The 18,713-nt window shown below is 40.5% G+C and overlaps 2 protein-coding genes across 2 annotated transcripts in view; one reads left to right on the top strand and one right to left on the bottom strand.

Annotated features, from left to right (window-relative positions):
* Positions 1 to 4,363, top strand: part of HHLA2 (HERV-H LTR-associating 2) — a 38,113-nt gene extending 33,750 nt beyond the window's left edge. Inside the window, exons 4-5 of the mRNA XM_012645957.1 lie at positions 3,477 to 3,538; positions 4,292 to 4,363. Coding sequence (XP_012501411.1) covers positions 3,477 to 3,538; positions 4,292 to 4,363 — 134 coding nt within the window. The remainder of the gene's footprint in view (positions 1 to 3,476; positions 3,539 to 4,291) is intronic.
* Positions 4,364 to 6,431: 2,068 nt separating this feature from the next.
* Positions 6,432 to 18,713, bottom strand: part of MYH15 (myosin, heavy chain 15) — a 171,122-nt gene continuing 158,840 nt past the window's right edge. The window contains 4 exon segments of the mRNA XM_012645946.1: positions 6,432 to 6,508; positions 8,721 to 8,856; positions 9,781 to 9,881; positions 16,724 to 16,820. Coding sequence (XP_012501400.1) covers positions 6,432 to 6,508; positions 8,721 to 8,856; positions 9,781 to 9,881; positions 16,724 to 16,820 — 411 coding nt within the window.

Genomic DNA, 18,713 nt, shown 5'->3' with positions numbered 1-18,713 from the left:
GTCCAAGGATTCAGTCATCCACCAGGGGTCTTGGAACATATTCCTTTGGATAGGGGGGACTACCATATCTATTATCCCTGTGGTTATCTGACACCTCTAACTCAAGACCATGGTTTCTGCTCAGTACCTTTTATCACCTCTGAATTTCTTATCACTGTTTTCCTTAAGATATCATCTTCTCTAAGCCAGAGGTGGACTGTACCCTCATTTTATCCTCTAAAGTGAACACTCTGCTGAGGCTAGTTTATAGTCATCACTATTCTTTTATAAAAGTGTGTTAATTTTCTTATTACCATGCAAAACAATAGACTCTTAAAATGTATAATAGACTTATAGCCTCTCCAGTTTTTAGACTCTTTTCTCCCCTCCCACCCTCACCAAGGTCCAATAATACTATGGTATCTGTAGGTTTCCCACAATAGAGACACTGAGACTGGGAGATATTTGTAAGCTCATGACAAACTCTCCTATCCAGACTGGGCTCTTGGTTTTATCTCTAAAGGACCTTTTCATTATGCATATGAATTCTGCCTCCTACCTGTAATGCAAAAATAACTAGTTTTAAAAATAGTAAACATACTCTACACCCACCCACACTTTTCTTATTTGGTAATTTTTCTTCCAGTTCACAGACTTTGTTTCTTTGTTTTATTTAGAACAGAGCCAAGGAACAGCTTCCCGGCACAGACTTTTTCTGGTTTTGGCAGCTTTTCTGGTTTTGGTGATTGTTCTGATTTTGTCAGTTCCTACGGTAAAATGTTGCCCGGTCTGTACGTTAAGAAGTAACAATTTCAGCACAGGTAATATCTCATGAATAATTCGGGTCCTACCCCTGGGTGTTCCACATCATATATAAAGATAACATGGAAATACATGCCGCTACTGGGCATGTAAATAGATCTGAATTTTCTGGAGTCATTCACAAAATTTATCAAATGCTTTAAAATGCTTCTATGTTTCCACCTAACCATTCTACCTCTAAGAATTGGATCTTGAGTTAAATAATCAGGCATACCAACATGCATACAACCACATTCACTGCAGCACACTACCATTACTTCCAGTTTTCCTACTGTTTTCAATAAATAATAGGTGAACTAGTTAATTGAAAATCATTTGGTTTTCTTTATCAAAAAATTTTAATCTGGTGTTAAAAATGATAAACAGGGTGATTTATTTACCCTGCATAGAAAAAAAAGCCAAAGGTAAAAGAACAGCAGAAAGTTGGATGGAACTGGAGACCATTATCCTAAGTGAAGTAACCTAGGAACAGAAAACCAAATACCACCTGTTCTCACTTACAAGTGGGAGCTAAGCTATGGCTACGCATGGTCATACAGAGTGGTATAATGGACACTGGAGACTCAGAAGCGGGTGAGGGGTAGAAAATTACCTTTTGGGTATAAATTACCTTTTGGGTATTCAGGTGATGGGTACACTAAAAGCCCAGACTTCACCACTATATAATTCTTCCATGTAACAAAATTCCACTTGTACTCCCTAAATCTATTGAAATAAAACACATTTTAAAGAAGCTAAAACTTTAAAAAGTTGCCTTTGGTGTGATGGGACCATAGATTCTCCCTTTTCCTCACATCTCAGAAGGAAGCCCTGATATGTAAGTCTCTGGGCTTCCTGCTCACTACTTCCATTCCTGAGCTCTGTTCTCTTGTGCTCTGAGCTTAGTCCATGGTTGGTGCTGATCAAAACTGCATTGTTTTTATGGGTCATTTTAATCTTTGTTAAAATTTTTTTTCTAAACTAAATTTTATACAACAAACCTGTACTATTTACAGTAATTTAAAGTATCTTAAGATGTCATGGAACTTCTTGCTTTTATTAACAGAATTTGAGCTGGAAGGGATCTGGGCAAAAATTAGATCTAGTTGTTCTCTGCATTTTACAGATCAGGAAACAGGAATCCTGGAAGTGAGCTCAAGTGCCAAGCGGGCATGTGAAACAGATTTGTGTGCACCACCTAGAGCTGCGTAGCTAACCTAGTGGCAGAGGCAGGCCTAGGCCCCCAGCAGCTCTCCCTTATTTCATCATCCCCCTGAGAAGGCTCTGCCTTCCCTGGCAAGTTGAGATAGATCCTATGTCCCTTTCAAGTGTTCTTCTGGTTGATATTAGCCTATTGCCCATGCTAAAGTTAGGGGATTTTGGTTATAGCAGAAACCATTATTGAAGATAAAGTTTGAAGGGTCACAGCAAACAAGTTTCACCACTTCTAATCAGTGATCATTTGTAGTAATAGCCAGGCTAGTTCCTGTCCCTTAGCTGGCCAGATGTAAGAGGTCACGGGCAGACTAATTTGTCCCCCAACGGTAACCCCTGACTGAATATAATGGTACTTGTGATTAGATTAGCTTCAAATTATGAGAGAGGGGGTGCCACCTGCACTGCTCAAGAATGACAGTTTAGTTTCTACATTGGAAGTCTGCATAAGTCAGTTTCCAACAGAAAACACATGGCACACCAAACTGTACAAAGGGAACTCAGAAGACAGTACGTTCCCCCAGAGCTAGGAGCACCTGATTCACCACCAAACCTAAACTTGAAGGGACTAGGACAGGGAGCACTTCCCAAAACTTGGAAGGAGAGGGTCACATAAAATCAGTTGCCTTGTAAGGAGAGTGATCATCAATGGAAGGACACAGCCAGATCAAGGCGATTTATAGGGAAAGAGCGGGGGAATGAATGCCTGACTTCACTCTTCCTTCTCACTGATCTCTAACCCAACTAGAAACCAGAGGGAACAGACATGCTGCTGATGGAGTCCAACCAGGTGAGCCTCCCACAGCAGTGAGAAGAATGGCTTCTGGTTCTGGAGGAGCAGTCAGAAGATATGGGCAAAAACTATGTCAGAGTATTTGCCACTTAAAAAAAAATATTCTATAGTTCTGCAGTTAGATGGGCTGACAATACATTTGAAACTGTTATACTAAAAGCCACAAAACCTCGCCTACCTCCAGCTCCCTGGCTGTAGTTTCATTTGACTGTGGTTCATATATTTTTAAATTCCCTTTTCTATTACTGTTTTAAAATGACCTTCATCTAGGATAGGTACAAAAGCGCCAGATTTTAGGAAAGCCCAGAAGGAGGCCTTCCTTGAGAAATGACACTGTACTCCGTTCTTCTCTAACCATCACTCTCAGTCCCTGTTCGGCCATGACTTTTGCATTATTAGCAGTTGGGAGGAACCAGGCCAACAATCCTAAAGAGCCAGGATCTGCTGGGCTGACTGAACTGCCTCTGGTCCCTCTGGGGCACCTGAATCAACCATACAAATTTACTGCTGTTTCTGATGATGTGTTTCTACACTGAATACATTTTTAAGGCTGTTTGTTAAAAGAAAGACATCAAAGGGGGAGTAACGAAGGGGATTCTAATACCATAATTATATTGAGATAGGAACAAGGGAGAATTTCAGTGTTTAATTTTTTCATTTAATGTTTTAAAATTCTTTTTTCCTGTAGAAAGTAGCCACGTCTTTATTGGTGAGAGCGCCAGCGATGCTGACAATGCAGAAGAAAATTTGGTAAGGCGTCATTTCCTTTACCAAACCATTTGTAGTATAAAGATGCTACTATAAAAAGGTAATTGAAGTTCTGACTGATTCACATATCATCACGTAAGACTTTTACAGAGAAAAAACAGCAGGAGGGATTGCTGGATACTATAGGAAGAAAAAAAAATACAATTAGGCTTTTCCCAATGTCTGTAATTAAACAGGCTCTATGTGCTTAAATAAATGGTTGCTCTTCTCATCTCCTATTGTTATTCATAGAAAAGATCTCAAACAGCATTGAGCATATGAAGGTGCGACAACGTGCTTATTCTTCTGATAGGAGCATGGAGCGTGAGACGGTATAGCAGTGGACAGAAACGCAAATACAGATGTAATGGAGAAGAGCAGGCTATGGTTTCTGCCCAGACTCAAATAGCTGAACTTCCATACCTTTCCAGCCACTTCTAGGTTCCTTGGGGAATAACTCCCTTACAGATTAGTTTGACTGTGCACCTCCTTTTTGCTACCTACCTTTTACTTGTGTGTTCCATTAATCATAAATAAGGGCCAGGATCAGGGTAAACTCTTTTCCACTGTTAAAAACTGAGGAACGTCTAGCAGGGAGATTAAAATTAACTGATTAGACTCAGCTACTTATAACTGTCTCATGGATCTATAATTACAAATGCAAGCCATAGCCTAAAGCTCATCAATTTACCCCCTCCCCTCAGAAAAACCGCTGCCATCAAATAGACATTTAAAGTTCATTTTTCTTGGTTCTAGCCTCTTTCAGAATATTCAGCCAGTACATGTAATGAAGACAAGACTGTGACAACACATGACAAGCATCCTTAATATCCAGTGACTTCATCTCCCCTTTCTTCAGTGCAATCCCAGACAAGGGCTTGTCAGACCAGACAATTTTACTACTGTAAAGACTGGTAACCATTCTCTTTTATGGTATCACATTACTCTTCAAGACATACGCATCATTTGCTGATCTCCTACCTACATTAAGAGTGTAAATGCCTGGATGTTAAGGATTCCAATTCAACTTAGAAGAGAACTGTCTCATTCATTTACATTCCTGCTACAGTCAGCCCAGGAGGTTACAACAAGGCTTTCGCTGAGAACTGGGAAGAAATGTTTACCACTAGGAGCTGATTCAAAATGTGATCAACTGATAATGGGTGAGAGAATAGGTAGTCACCTTAGTGGAAAGGTCAAAAACCAAGGCCTAGAAACCAAGACAATTGATTTAATAAGATATTTTATTCTAGTTTTATATAAATGGTTATATCAGGGTGAGCAACTAGATTTAGGATGGTGAGTCTTAGGGGACCCTGAAGAGTAAGAATGTCAGTATCTCTAAGACCACTTAGGGAAAGGGGGTGAAATCAACACAAGAATTAATATTTCTCAAGTTGGGTTATGCCTGCTAACACCAGGCTTACATAGTTCAGTGATTCTAGTCATGAAGATAGATTAATGAACTCTTCTGGTTCATATTGTTAATCAGCCTTGCCATAGATTTAGATTTCCATATAAATTTTTATGCAAGGAGAGAAGGGAGAGCCCAGAAGACTTGATGATCTGGTCTCCTTAATTTTAATCATCAGTTTATATGAAAGAAATAATCTAATGTTAATGCTTGTGAATTTGTCACTATAACCAGGCTTTTTGTGACTTCGTTGATCAAGGTTCTGATCCTATAGTTTATTGAAGAAAACAAATTCTGAATTGTGGTTTTGGTGCCATCTGGTCCGATTTTTCTCCCATGTACATACAGGGTATCCCAAACATCTCCATACAAAGGTACATTTAGTTACAATTTCCCATTTTCCCTATGTATAGCGACTTTTGGGACACCCTGTAGTTTTCTTAATGCTAAGTTTTTGCTACAATGTTGTGACAGTTACTCAAATTAAAACTGGATGTGTGTTTCCAAGCTGAAGTTTGCTGATACTGGTTTTACTGAGTGCCTGAGTGTGGAGAAACAATAGCATTCCAGTTTCAGGATTGGTAGTGTGACAACAGCAAATTTCTACGACCAGGTTTGGGATATGGAGATGTTTCCTGGATGTAAATATTGGGTTATTAAAGGGTAATTTCAAATTTATTTTTACAAAAGCTTTTTTAAAATTACTATTCCAGACAAAAACCCTTAAAAGTCACATGTTACATGTTTAGCATTTTCTCACTGGTTTGAGATCGAGAGCCCATTGCTTTGGATACAGCATGACAGACACCCCCGGTAGTTCACTGTGTAGCTGTGCCACCCACTCTGTCCCTATCACCAAACTCAAATTTGGTTCAGCTTGCTCAGAGTGGGCCTGATTTGGGGGAAGATCAGCTTTAATCTGTCTGAGTCAAACCAGGCAATTCTAGCCCTCTTGCTACTAGTCTGGCTTAGCGCGGGCTTATGAGGAAATCTGATCAATAGGATAGAAAGAAAAGTATCCCAGAGGGGTAATTCTGGAAAGGTGTTTCGTTTTTAGAAGGACAAATTTAAAGACTAACACCACTGAAGATGTCAGACAAGAAAGAACCTGGGTCCTTTGATACTGCTGAGCCCCTGAATTAATCCATGAATTGGGGTTGGATCAGAGAAGGCAGGCCACTGAGAATGACAGAGTAAGGATCTATTACAGAGACTCAACCTTACCCAAGTGCTGGTGGAGCAGTCTATGCCAGGCTGCTGCCTCCACATCTGGTACTGGGCCTGAAGTCGCTGTAGGTGGGCTGTGCCAGCAGTTGGGAAGAAGAGTCCGTTAAAACAAACAGAGCCCATGTCTGTGTCTTGCGGCCTCCATGGCAATGCTGTGGGTGATCTGCAGGAGGAACTTGTGCCCGTTGCCATGGAGCTGCCCACGTACCCGGCCTCTGCAAAACTGGAGGAGGAGACTGGGAGGAACTGGAAGAACTATGGGTCCAGGGAACTGTCACTGATCTCACCTTTTCGTCCTTCGGTAAAATTTTCAAGCTGTCCCAAGGTTTTGTCTACAAGTTAAAATGCTAAGAGAAAATGTTATCAACTTTTACCACTACTGGCTAAAGACATAGATTCGTGGATCTAGGGATGAGTCAAAGTTCACTACAGTAACAACCATTTACCAACATGCCCTAGTCCCCATGGAGTATGATTGGTCTAAGGATGTCTTCTATGAGTCTTACCCATTCAGAGGCAATACTAACAACACATCAAGTATTAATTCATTTCTTAACATCAGAATTTAAAAGATTCTTGCCTCTATTTAATCTGTCATGTGAAATGTTAGAAGGTAGTTTACTTGCATTGGAGGATCAAAAAAATCCCCAATAACCTTGGAAGCAATGATAGTCCCTTTAATTATTACATTTTTCTAATCTCTTATGTTTATAGGGTATGAAAAGCAATTTAAACAGAAATGCAGTTTGTTTGAAATGTAGCCTAAGTTTTTGGTTGTGAACCGGCATTTTCCTTATACATTTTCAACTGTTGTCCTTTGAAAGCAGGGACTGCTTATTCTTCTTGAACCTGAAAAACAGAATGTCAGTGTATTCTGTGAAATTCCTGCAACTTTCACCAGTGGAACACATGCCCAGAATCAAGCTGAGGCCTTTCCAGAGGTGAGCCAGCCTTAGCCAACTCTTCATTAACTTCAAAGGGAGGCAGAGAATTGAGGCAATTATCTGCATTATAGAAAGCAGACACGAGTAATTCACCCCAAGGGCATGCTTGGTCACTCTCAATTTTCTGCTGCCTTTCCTTGCCAGTGAAGGCAACGCCCTGTTCAGCTGACCCCATGAGGGGAAAGATTCTGCAGCCACATCACCAGTCTGCTTCACAGCCAGGACACAGAATTCTATCAGAAAACCTTTTTCTTGTACTTATGACAGTTAAAAGGATTGTGAGGCTTTTTTTTTTTTTTTCTGTGAATGGGAAACAATTAGTCACTGCACTGCCAAGGAAGGTTTTCCTATTCCTCTCAAAAGCAATTTCTGCTTCACTGGCTGTATTCTTTGTTGGAAATAACTGTGACAAAGTCGAATGCATGGCATCTGTTTGAGAGGCCCTTCGACCTCCTGCAGCTGAGTGCAATTGCAGCACATGGGAGGCACCTCCCTAAACGAATAATTACATCGGGTTGCTGGCAGGCTCTGCACAGGAGACCCTAAATCCAGTGCCGTAACACTGCTCAAATTGAGGTCAGAGGTCAAACCATTTAACTGGACCTCTCCATAGGGGACTTACCCTTGAGACAGCTATTCAATCATCAGTAAGAAACTTCTGGAGTCTGCCAATGATTCATGCTTCTCATATTTAGATCTAAAAATGTTCAATATAACCAACTTTTAGTCTCTCCTTCAAAAGAGTTCCTTTTGACCTCTCTTATTTACATGTATTACTGGCAATGCTATGGACTTGCAGGGTTACTAGTAATTCATTTATAATAAGAAAGAGGGATAGTTATGCACGAAATTTTTAAAAATGAAATGATGGTGCCTTTCTGTGCTAGGAACTATGTTCGGTGCTAGTATCACATTATGTAATCTCCTTTAACTTCCTTCTGCTAAAGCCAGACCTCATTAAAAAACTGTTCCTGGGAAAATATCAATAAGGAAGCTGAGGCTACCCTGACCCTGCCAGACATTCAGTTCAGTGTTCTTTGTCACTCTGTCACTTTACTAGTAAAATTAGGGCAGTGGCCTCTACCACTGGATTAGAACGGCCATTTCAAGGGCCACCGACATAGAAAGATCTTTTCTCAGCGTTTTAGGGCAAAATGAGAACTAAAAAGCAGGATTCTTGTGTTTGTTTTCTTTCACTGCCCCAGTTTTAAACATCTTCCGTTTTGGTCCCCTTATTAACACAGTACAAAGTCACGCACATGTCTACCATGGAAAAAGTTCACGCAGAATTTCAAGCAGATCCACCCGTGCTTTTTAAAATCATTCTTGATTATTTTACACAAATGAGTCAAGGTCCCAGAGCCTGCTAGTTAACATGGAATTAAGCATTTGAGAAGTATAAGCAATGTACATACACTCAAACACTTAGTATTTCATTCTATCTGGAAAAATATAGTAAATATGGAAAGATTTTATTGGAACTTTTTGTTGTTTAAAAGCTTTTAAAGGGAAAAATTTCTTGTTATATTGGTCTATGCAATGACATGGGCCCTAAACAACATGATTTAAGAGTGAGAACAGAATTAAATATATGCCATACCTTTTTCCCCAAACTCTTTTGCTTTAATCTTGAATTTATTGACTTAAGATTCTGCCACCTCTGCCCTTTCCTTCACTTTGTTCAACTCATGTTGCTGCTACTTATACTTGGAAAGATATTGATTGGCTTGTGCTTCCTATAAAAATAATAAAAAAAAAAACCCTCTGTGCCTATGTAGTCAATTTTTTTTGCTTTGAGAGGAGAAAGTTGAAAAATGTGAAAGGAATCTAAAGTTCTGAGTATTGAATGGAATATCATATTTTGATATGATATATAGGGATTCAGATTTTCTAGCAGGCACAAGATCCATTTTTATAACTTTTGTTCCCTGGAAATTCAGAACCTAGTCAACAGTTTTCATCAACTGGATGCAGTATAGCATTCACTGACTTGGTATATGATAAAATTACCACAGTTGTTTGCTTAGCCAGTTTAACATCCTGTTCTATCTTTTGGTAGAGGGGGCTTGTCTTTAAAATTATATGGGTCAACAGGTAATTATTAGACATAGCAGTGTTTTAGACCAAATCATTTAAATAATCAATTTGAAACCCCTCAAGAGATATTATTAAGGATAAACCAATATATATAGCACTTAATTACATTCCATGTAGCTATAAACACAGGGAAGGCAAGTACATTTCAAGTGATGGTGGTTTTGTCTACAACCATGTCCAGGATCATCAAGAAAAAATACTGTGAACTGTGTTTATGGTCAACTAAGGCTTGGGGGTGAGAGAGGCCCCAGGGGGACTACTCTGCCAAAAATTTGCCATCCCTACCTAACACCCTGCTCTTACTTGCCTAGTTTCTTGGCGTGCACATGCTTAGGTGTCACCATGAGGTCAAAGGAGAGAGCCCTGGCTTCCTCGAGGGTAAAGCAGCACACATTTTTACCATGGGCAATAACTGTAACTTGAGAAAAACCAGAGAATGAGCAGACTCTAAGCCAAGCAGGTCCTCTCCAACAAGCTGCTCGCCTAGTGTAGGGCCACATGTCTCTGTTAATCAAAACTAATGCTGGGACATCCCTGAGGCTGCAACTGCCCCAGGCACTTACCGCAGCCTCCACTTGCTGCTTGTAGCTTTGCACTTTCTGCTGAAGTTTTTCCATTGGAGTCTGCATCCTGCTCAGATTCTTGTCTTCCTCGGCCTGAAATGCACAGGTATGTATGTGAAGGGGATTGGAGGATCCAGCAGACCTCACCAAGGGGTAGCTTCATGCAAGGAAATAAAGATTAGAAAACGTTATTAAACATCATCTGAAAGTTGTGATTTGCAAAATGGTTTAACTCTACTTGTCCCAAGAAATTAATAATCGGAACTCTAAGGACCAAGTCATTTCTCCTGATCCACCACGGCACTCCACCGGCCTTTGCTGAAATGGAAGTTACAGCCCTTAGGTTCGGTTTGGTCTTCAGCTTTTCCATGCCAATCAAGCTATGCCTGCCTGGGGTTTTTCAGTAAGAATGAAGTAGATTATTATAAAAGCCACATATGTAAAACTGAAAACTAATCATTCCCCAATCGAAACAATGTTTCTTTTGAATTTTCTAACTGATCTTTGGCTTTGGGTAATGGAATTACAGGAAAGGCAAGTTTTCTGAAATTGTGGTGTGGGCATCATCGGAGATAGCTGTGGGGACTTCAGTGCGCCCATTCTCGTAGCTTCAATTACAGTCAGGCTCGGGCGGGAGAAGGGAAATCTCAGGGGACAGTGTGTCTCAGCGGTGCTCCGCGGAGGTTTGGTATTCTGAGGAGGAAGGAGGGGAGAGGGGAGCAGATAGTAGGGCTCTGTATTCCCCATATCCCCTTGACTGGAGCATTTCCACTTTGGAGCTGTTGAACTTCCCGAAGGAAGACTATAGCTCCACTCGCTGAGAGTTGAGAAACTGATTTAATCAAGAAATAACCTACCCCTGCTGCTTAAACTTTTTTGCTGGCTCCATTTTACCTATTCCATCAACCATCACCTCCTTTGGCAACATCCATGCTCCACCCCACCCCCATCCCCCTGCTCCGCCCCGCCACTTACCTTTCACTGCCCCTCACAAACCTTCCACTCCAACTGGGCTCTTGGTTTCCTCTTTCCCCACAGCTCCCCGCCTTACTCCATCATTCCAAGATCTAGTCAAGTTGTTGCCATCATCTGGAATGCCCCACCCCCACATTAAAATATAATCTGACAGTAGATCATTAATTACTAAGTTTAAGGAATGGATACATAGGAAACCACCTAGCTGGGGAACTGACACAAGTCTATGTTTTAAATAGAATCCCTTTTCTGTTCTCACCTGCCTATTCCTCTACCTCTCGGGTTTATGAAATTTGAAAATTCACAGAATTATGTGTTTACAGTAAAATCTAAAATCTACACAGGTTTCACTGCTGATAAGCAATTTGTTGAGGGGAGGGACGTGGTAAAGGAGGCCACATAGAAGAAAACTGAAAAAGACTAGAAGTGGTTGCTGACATTAATGATGTTCCTCCCACTTGGGAAGGCAAAGCTGTTGATGTTAGGCTGAGGTTCACATCTCAACTGTGAGGCTTTCAGTAACTGTGGGGCCCATGGTTGTGCACCACAGATTTCCCTTCAAGAAAAGAACTTGCCATTTAGCTGTGAGAAGGGCAGTTCCCTGATAACCTCCAACAGCAGTGCCTTTGGGTCCTGCTATAGCATTGGCGCTCAGGCCACACACTTCCAAGGCAGCCCCCAGGCACTAACTGGGCACAGCAGAGTTACGAGTGTCTCGCCGTGTCTACCCAACATGAGACTCCTTTCCTGGTAATCTTTGTGGAGACTTGCTCAGAGCTGCATTGCAGTCTGAGGCCCTTTCCATCCAATCTTGCTCCCTCAGCCTTTCCTTTTGCATCTCTGCCTGATCCTGTTTTGCTCTCACCTTCATTGTTCACAGCTGCTACCACCAGCCAGTAAATCTCCTGTACTTCTAACTCCACCTTGGCATCTGGTTTCTGGAGAACCCACCCAACACAGCAACTTAACCAAATTTTGTTTCCTTATCCCTAAAAATAAAGATATTATATTCTTGACTAGATTTGAAAGAATTAAACAATATCTACACCCAGATTCCTGAATATAGGAGGCAGTTGAAGGTAAAACAGAGCAGGTAGGAAGATAGTGCGGAGCAAGATAGCAGAATAGAAACCTCCAGTGATCGTCCCCTCCCCGCAAATACCTACTTCAACAACTATCCACACAAGCAAAGCACCTTCAGAAGAACCAAAAATCAATTCACCAAGATAGTGCCACTGGGAGTCTGCCAAAGTAACAGCATGACTGGAATTGGGGCACCCCCAATGCTGATAAGACTGCGATGACCAGATACTTAGACCATAACACTCAATTCCCTCTGAGTATCTGGAAAGTCTTCTTAAGAAGGATGGATTCAAACAAGCCCAAACTGTGAAGATTAAAATAAATACCTAACTATTCAATGCTCAGACGTGGACAAATATCCACAAGCATCAAGAACATCCAGGAAGACATGACCTCACTAAACTAAATAAGGTACCAGTGACCAATCCCAGAGTGATGGATATAGGTGACGTTTCAGACACAGAATTCAAAATAGCTGTCCTGAAGAAGATCAATGAACTTCAAGACAACACAGAGAAGGAATTCAGAAGTTTATCAGAGAAATTTAACAGTCCGAAATAGTTCTTTAAAAAAAGTAAAAATTCTAGAGCTTAAGAATTCAACTGACAAACTGAGAAATGCATCAGAGTCTCTCGACAACAGAACTGACCAAGCACAAGAGAGAATTAGTGAGCTTGAAGACAGGCTATTTAAAAATACATAGTCAGAAGAGAGAAAAGAATAAATAAGAATGAGGCATGCATACAGGATCTATTATAGAAAACAGCCTCAAAAGAGCAAATCTAAGAGTTATTGGCCTTAAAAAGGAGGGAAAGAGAGATTGGGGTAGAAAGTTTATTTAAATAAATAACAACCAAGAACATTCTAAGCCTACAGAAAGATATCAATATTAAGGTACAAGAAGGTCATAGAACACCAAGCAGATTTAACCCAAACAAGGCTACCCTAAGGCATTTAATAAGCTACCAAAGGACACAGATTTTTAAAAAAGGTCCTAAGGTAGGCTATAAAAGAAAAAAATAACACATAAAAGAGCTCTGATACGTCTGGCAGCAGACTTCTCAGTGGAAACCATACGGGCCAGAGGAGAGTGGCATGACATATTCAAAGTGCTGAAGGGAAAAAACCCAAACCCTAAAATATTATATCCTGCAAAAACTATCCTTCAAACTTGAAGGAGAAATAAAGACCTTCCCAGATAAACAAAAGCTGAGGCATTTCATCAACACCAGACCTGTCCTACAAGAAATGCTAAAAGGAGTTCTTCAATCTGACAGAAAAGGACATTAATGAAGAGCGGCAAATCTTCTGAAGGTAGATAACTCACTGTAAGTGTAAGGACACAAATACAGAGTACTCTATTGCTGTAACTGTGGTGTATAAACCACTTCTATCTGGAGTAGGAAGACTAAAATACTAACCTATCAAAAATAACTACAATCATTTTTTCAAATAACATAGTATAAAAAGATATGGATAGAAACAAAAACAGTTAAAAAGCTGGGGGGATATAGTGAAAGGGTAGAATTTCTGTTAGATTTCTCTTGTTTATTTGTTTGGTTGTAAACAGAGTTGTCATGTGTTTAAAATAATTGGTAACAAAATGTTGTTTACAAGCCTCATGTAACCTCAAATAAAAAACCTACAACAGATCCACAAAAACAAAAAAGTGAGAAATTAAACTACATTACTAGAGAATATCACTTTTAACAAAGGAAGACAGGAAGGAAGGAAGAGAGGACCACAAAACAAGGGGAAATCAAACAACGACATGTCAGTAGTAGGTCTTTACCTGTCTATAATAACATTGAATGTGAATGGACTAAACTCTCCAATCAAAAGACACAGAGTGGCTGAATAGATGAAAAAACAAGAGCCAACTATATATTGTCTGCAAGAAACACACTTTACCTATAAAGATAAATATAGACTGAAAGGGATGGAAAAAGATATTCCATGCAAATGGAAACCAAAAAAGAGCAGGAATAACTATACTTCTTTCAGATAAAATAGATTTCAGACAAAAACTATAAAAAGAGACAAAGAAGGTCATTATATAAATCTAAGACCTGAAACTATAAAACTACTAAAAGACAACATTGGGGAAATGCTTCAGGACATTGGTCTGGGCAAGGACTTTTTGAGTAACACCCCCAAAGCACAGACAACCAAAGCAAAATTAGACAAACGGGATCATATCAAGCTGAAAACCTTCTGCACAGCACACCCACAAAAAATAATCAACAAAGAGTCAATCCACAGAATGGGAGAAAATATTTGCAAACTACCCATCTGACCAGGGATTAAATACTAGAATAGGAACTCTAACAACTTGATAGGAAACAAACAAATAATCCAATTAAAAATGACCAAAAGATCTGAATAGACATTTCTCAAAAGAAGACATACAGATAGCCAACAGGTATATGAAAAAATGTTCAACATCATTAGTCATCAGCAAAATGCCAGTCAAAACTGCAATGAGGCAGAGAGTAGAATGATAGTTATCAGAGGCTGGGAAGGGTAGTGGGGAAGGAGGAATAAAGTGGAGATCGTTAATGGGTGCAAAAATATAGTTAGATGGCTAGATAGAATGAACAATATTTGATAGCACAACAAAGTGACTATAAACAACAATAAGTTAGGGTATACTTTAAAATAACTGTAATAAAAGAGAAGAATTGGAATGTTCCTAACACAAAGAAATGTTAAATGCCTGAGGTGATGGAAACCCCAATTACCCTGATTTGATTAATTCACATTGTATACCTGTATCAAAACTTCACATGTACCCTATAAAGATATACAACTATTATGCACTCATAAGAAATTTTTTTAAAAAAAAACCACAGCAGGTGGGAGAAGAGTTGGGGACAGAGGAACTGTCTTGACATTCTATAACAAGTTCCTAATCTTATGTCTTGCTTTATAGAACATTTTTCTAGGCACCGGAGAAAGAAAATAGGATGAGTTTCCAAATGTTAGAGGAACATAAAGAAGATAAATGGTCAGTGGGGACTAGTCATAGAACTGCTGTGGAGTGAGGTCACATTTGATTCCTTTCCCAGAGGATTTTTCCTAGGAAAAATAAAACTACATTTATGTCTGTTTCAAAATGATATTTTCAATTGGCACCTGTGAATGGGCTATCACCAAATACCCTGCCTCATAGTTCTGATGATTATTTTGGTGACTAAATTGACTCAGCATTGAGCTTGAATATTTCAAAACCAAGTATTTATATCAAGAAATGTGGAGCGTCCTCCAATATCTCTTTAACTTACAGGGTCTAGCCTGACACCTTCCATAAAGTAGGACCTCAAAAGGTATTATCTGATTTGATGGCAGAAAATCATTGCATAACTGAATAGACCTACTCTATGCATTGTGCAGATACTTGGAAGAAATTAAGAAATGCACCTCCATATTAGTACACCAGAAACACTAAGACTATCGCAACAAAGAAGCAAAGATAAGATACAACAGAAAAAGAATGCGTTCCTTGGAACAATGAAAACCAAAAAAGTATAACTTTGGCGCTTTGTACTATAGTGAAGTTGTTTACAGAAAACAATAAGAATAATCGATGGGAAAATAAAATGAAGAAAAATCCAGGCATATTAACAAGCAGCATTTCAGTCCATCAACATGGGTGGCTTCCCTACCCTTCTTAAGAGTAGAATAACAACCTTTCATTTTCCCAAGGTTTTTACTTACTTAGCCACACATACCCTGGGCTCCCTCCTTGGTGGCTCTGATATACCTAGCACGATCTAAAGAAGTGTCAGACTAACTCATCTTAGAAAAAGAACCACTTAGTAATAAAAGAGCTGTACAACTAGCTCATTTCATCTTAATTAGCCTAAGATGATGCTTCTGAAGTGCTCTGCTTTCTTATCAGCACCATCCTTCCTGCTGCAAGGAAGGCAGGCTTTGACATCCCTAACAACTCAGCCTCGAGAACCAGAATCAGGCCTGGCAGATTTTGCATTAGTACTGTCAAAGGAGCTATAAAAACGGTGCCTAAAATGAGTTTGCCTTTTCATTGAAATAAGCTATAGCGTGCAGTGTGAGGGGGCTGGAAAGGAACTTTTGGCATCTGTGTTCAACAACTAAAGTATGCACACCTACTGTGTGCAAGGAGGATGCTACACCCTAGGGGAGAGAACAATACAGTGCTCTTGTTATCAGGGAATCGATGTCTACTGCATTAGAAAGAAAAGGGGAGGAAGTGAAAATGTATTTGAAGGATTATACTGTTACTCTGAAAATGCATTAGTTACTTGTAAGGTGTCTGCCCACCTCTTCAATTATTTGCCTGGGACCAATGTTATTCAACAGGTTAGATTCAGAAACCACAGAGAGGCCTCTCTGGCAGATGCGCTTTACACCTGGCACCAACAACAGAATCCTCAGTGGCCTTGAGTGTTTGTGCAACCAGAAAATAGGAGTGGAAACATTCCCAGCTCCAATTTAGTCAGTGTCCCACGTAACCTGCTGGCTGGATAGCTACGCCGAGCCTCTGCCAGTCACTTCATTTATATGTTGTTCTCGCTCAGCCTCTCACAGGAAGACATCTTTTTGAACATGCTGCAAACACTACCGTGTGAAAAAATACGGATGGTATAAATAGCTTTTCACTTCTAATTGCAACTTGCCACTCACATTTTGTTTCCTGAGAGCTCTGAAAAAAGACAGACCCAAACCACTAATAGCACAGGAGCCCTGGGAGGGTGAGTCAGTGTCTACTGCTGGGGAAGAACAAAGATGGAGGCAGAACTGCAGGAGTCCCAGAAGGCCATTTCAGGCTTGAAGGAGCATGTTTCTGCAGGGGAGAGCCCAGCCAGCCACACAGGTAATGGTCTCCTGGCATACCTGGTAGAGGTCAGCTCTCTGATGCATCGCTCAAGTCTGTGGGCTCCCCTCTGGGCCTCCGTGTTGTGATGAATTTCACCCTCCAGTTCACCTTCCAATTCACGAACCTGCAACCAAACGGCGACCTCAGACCACATGCTGGCAGCAAGGCTGGCATTATGTTCGCCAATTGGCATGATCGTTTGAAATAGAGCGAAAATTAATAGTCAAGGGAGGATACACCGCTTTCTTTCTGGTAGTGATTAAACAGCGCAACCTCTCTGGGAAAACTTCCTAGCTAAAAGCAAGTTAGTTAAACTATGTGAGTTCATAAAAGGACTGCTTAGACTCTGAAGGACTTGAAAGGCTAATTCATGCAGAGGTAATAAGCTTCTCTCCCTAGATTACAAAATCACACCCACACGTGTGTATGGATCAGTGCATGGAAGTAGAGAGTAAGCTATACGTAGCATACTGTACAGATGCAGCCAATATACTACCTAAATCTTAAGCTTCTTTCTCCACATTCAGCTCTAACTCTCTAGAGAAATCAGATCCTATGTCTGTCACACGTATGTCACATACCGCCCTATGGCCCTGCTTTGTGGGAAAGCTATAGTACAGATGAACCGCCTGCAGCCTTATAGAGTTACACAACAAGGTTAACGTAACAGTCATTCAACAAAGACGCCTACTACACACCACGGCCCAGTGCCAGGGATATAGCGGTGAACAAAACCGACAAAAATCTCTTCGCTGTGTAAGCATACATTCTCAGGGGAAGCAGACAGACAAAACAAAGTAAACTACAGAGTATGTTTGATGGTGACAAGTGCTATGGAGAGAAATAAGGCAGAAATGGTGGCAGGGAGATGACGGGGCTAAGGCTGCTGGCCTGGGGGCCTCTTGCCCAGTTATCTAAGCCTCTTTCCCTGCCTTCTCCTTGACTCCAATGCCGCCTTCTCCAGGAGGCCTCCCCGACCTCCTTTTAAAATAGAGAAGCCCAGTCAGTGCTCTGAGGCCTGAGCTGCCTGACAGTCTGCCCCCCACCTCCAGTTCCGCTCCCTTCCCCCGACCACTGCCGCCACTCTGCCCTCCCATTCTTCCTGGGAGGGGCACAGCAGTGAGGGGGGAGGACAGGTGTGTGAACTCCTTTGGAGGAAGCCCATTAAAACAAAATCCTCCGGATGCCTCTCACACAGGAACCTAACACACAGTTCTGTCTGTTGGGATGTGAGAGAACAGAGGCTCCCTCTACTTTTTAAAGGACTTGTTAAGGTTTTCTGCCTTTTTTTGAAAAAATGATTAAGGAAAAACTGCTTTACTAAAGCAAATTGAAGGCATCATCTAATTTTACCTGTAAATACTATTTTATGTAATCCTAACAGATAACAATGGAATTATGAAGTTTTTAAGAAAATTAATTATAATTCTTTAGTATCTTTGATATTCAGGTGTTCTTTGCTACTGAGTTATCATCGGTTCTAGGCCATAACTGTGGACAAATAGCAGGTGGAAATAAAATCCTGCAATCTTATATTTGAGTTGGACAAAGCAGTATTATTCATGTATTTTTTTAAGGGGGAAATGCATAAGTTCTTTGATTTTATGTTTTTTCTCTTATACTAAAAATCATGGTTTTTGTGTATGCTATTGGATAAATAATTCTATTAGTGGCAATAAAATATTTTAAAACTATAAATGCAGTTTGTTTCTTTTGCCGTTTTTTGTCTTTATATGTTCCACAAGGTATGTGCAGACAAAACACTAAGTTTAAAAGCCACTGAGAGCCTGTAATCCTAGCACTCTGGGAGGCCGAGGCAGATGGATCGTTTGAGCTCTGGAGTTCGAGACCAGCCTGAGCAAGAGCGAGATCCAGTCTCTACTAAAAGAATAGAAATTAGCTGGACAACTAAAAATATATATATATAAAAAAATTAGCTGGGCATGGTGGTGCATGCCTGTAGTCCCAGCTACTCGGGAGGCTGAGGCAGAAGGATTGCTTGAGCCCAGGAGTTTGA

The sequence above is a fragment of the Propithecus coquereli genome, unplaced genomic scaffold, assembly GCF_000956105.1.
Source record: "Propithecus coquereli isolate 6110/MARCELLA unplaced genomic scaffold, Pcoq_1.0 Scaffold105, whole genome shotgun sequence".
Lineage (NCBI taxonomy): Eukaryota > Metazoa > Chordata > Mammalia > Primates > Indriidae > Propithecus > Propithecus coquereli.
The sequence above is the reverse complement of the archived record's forward strand: the minus strand, read 5'-3'. Positions and strand labels throughout refer to the sequence as shown.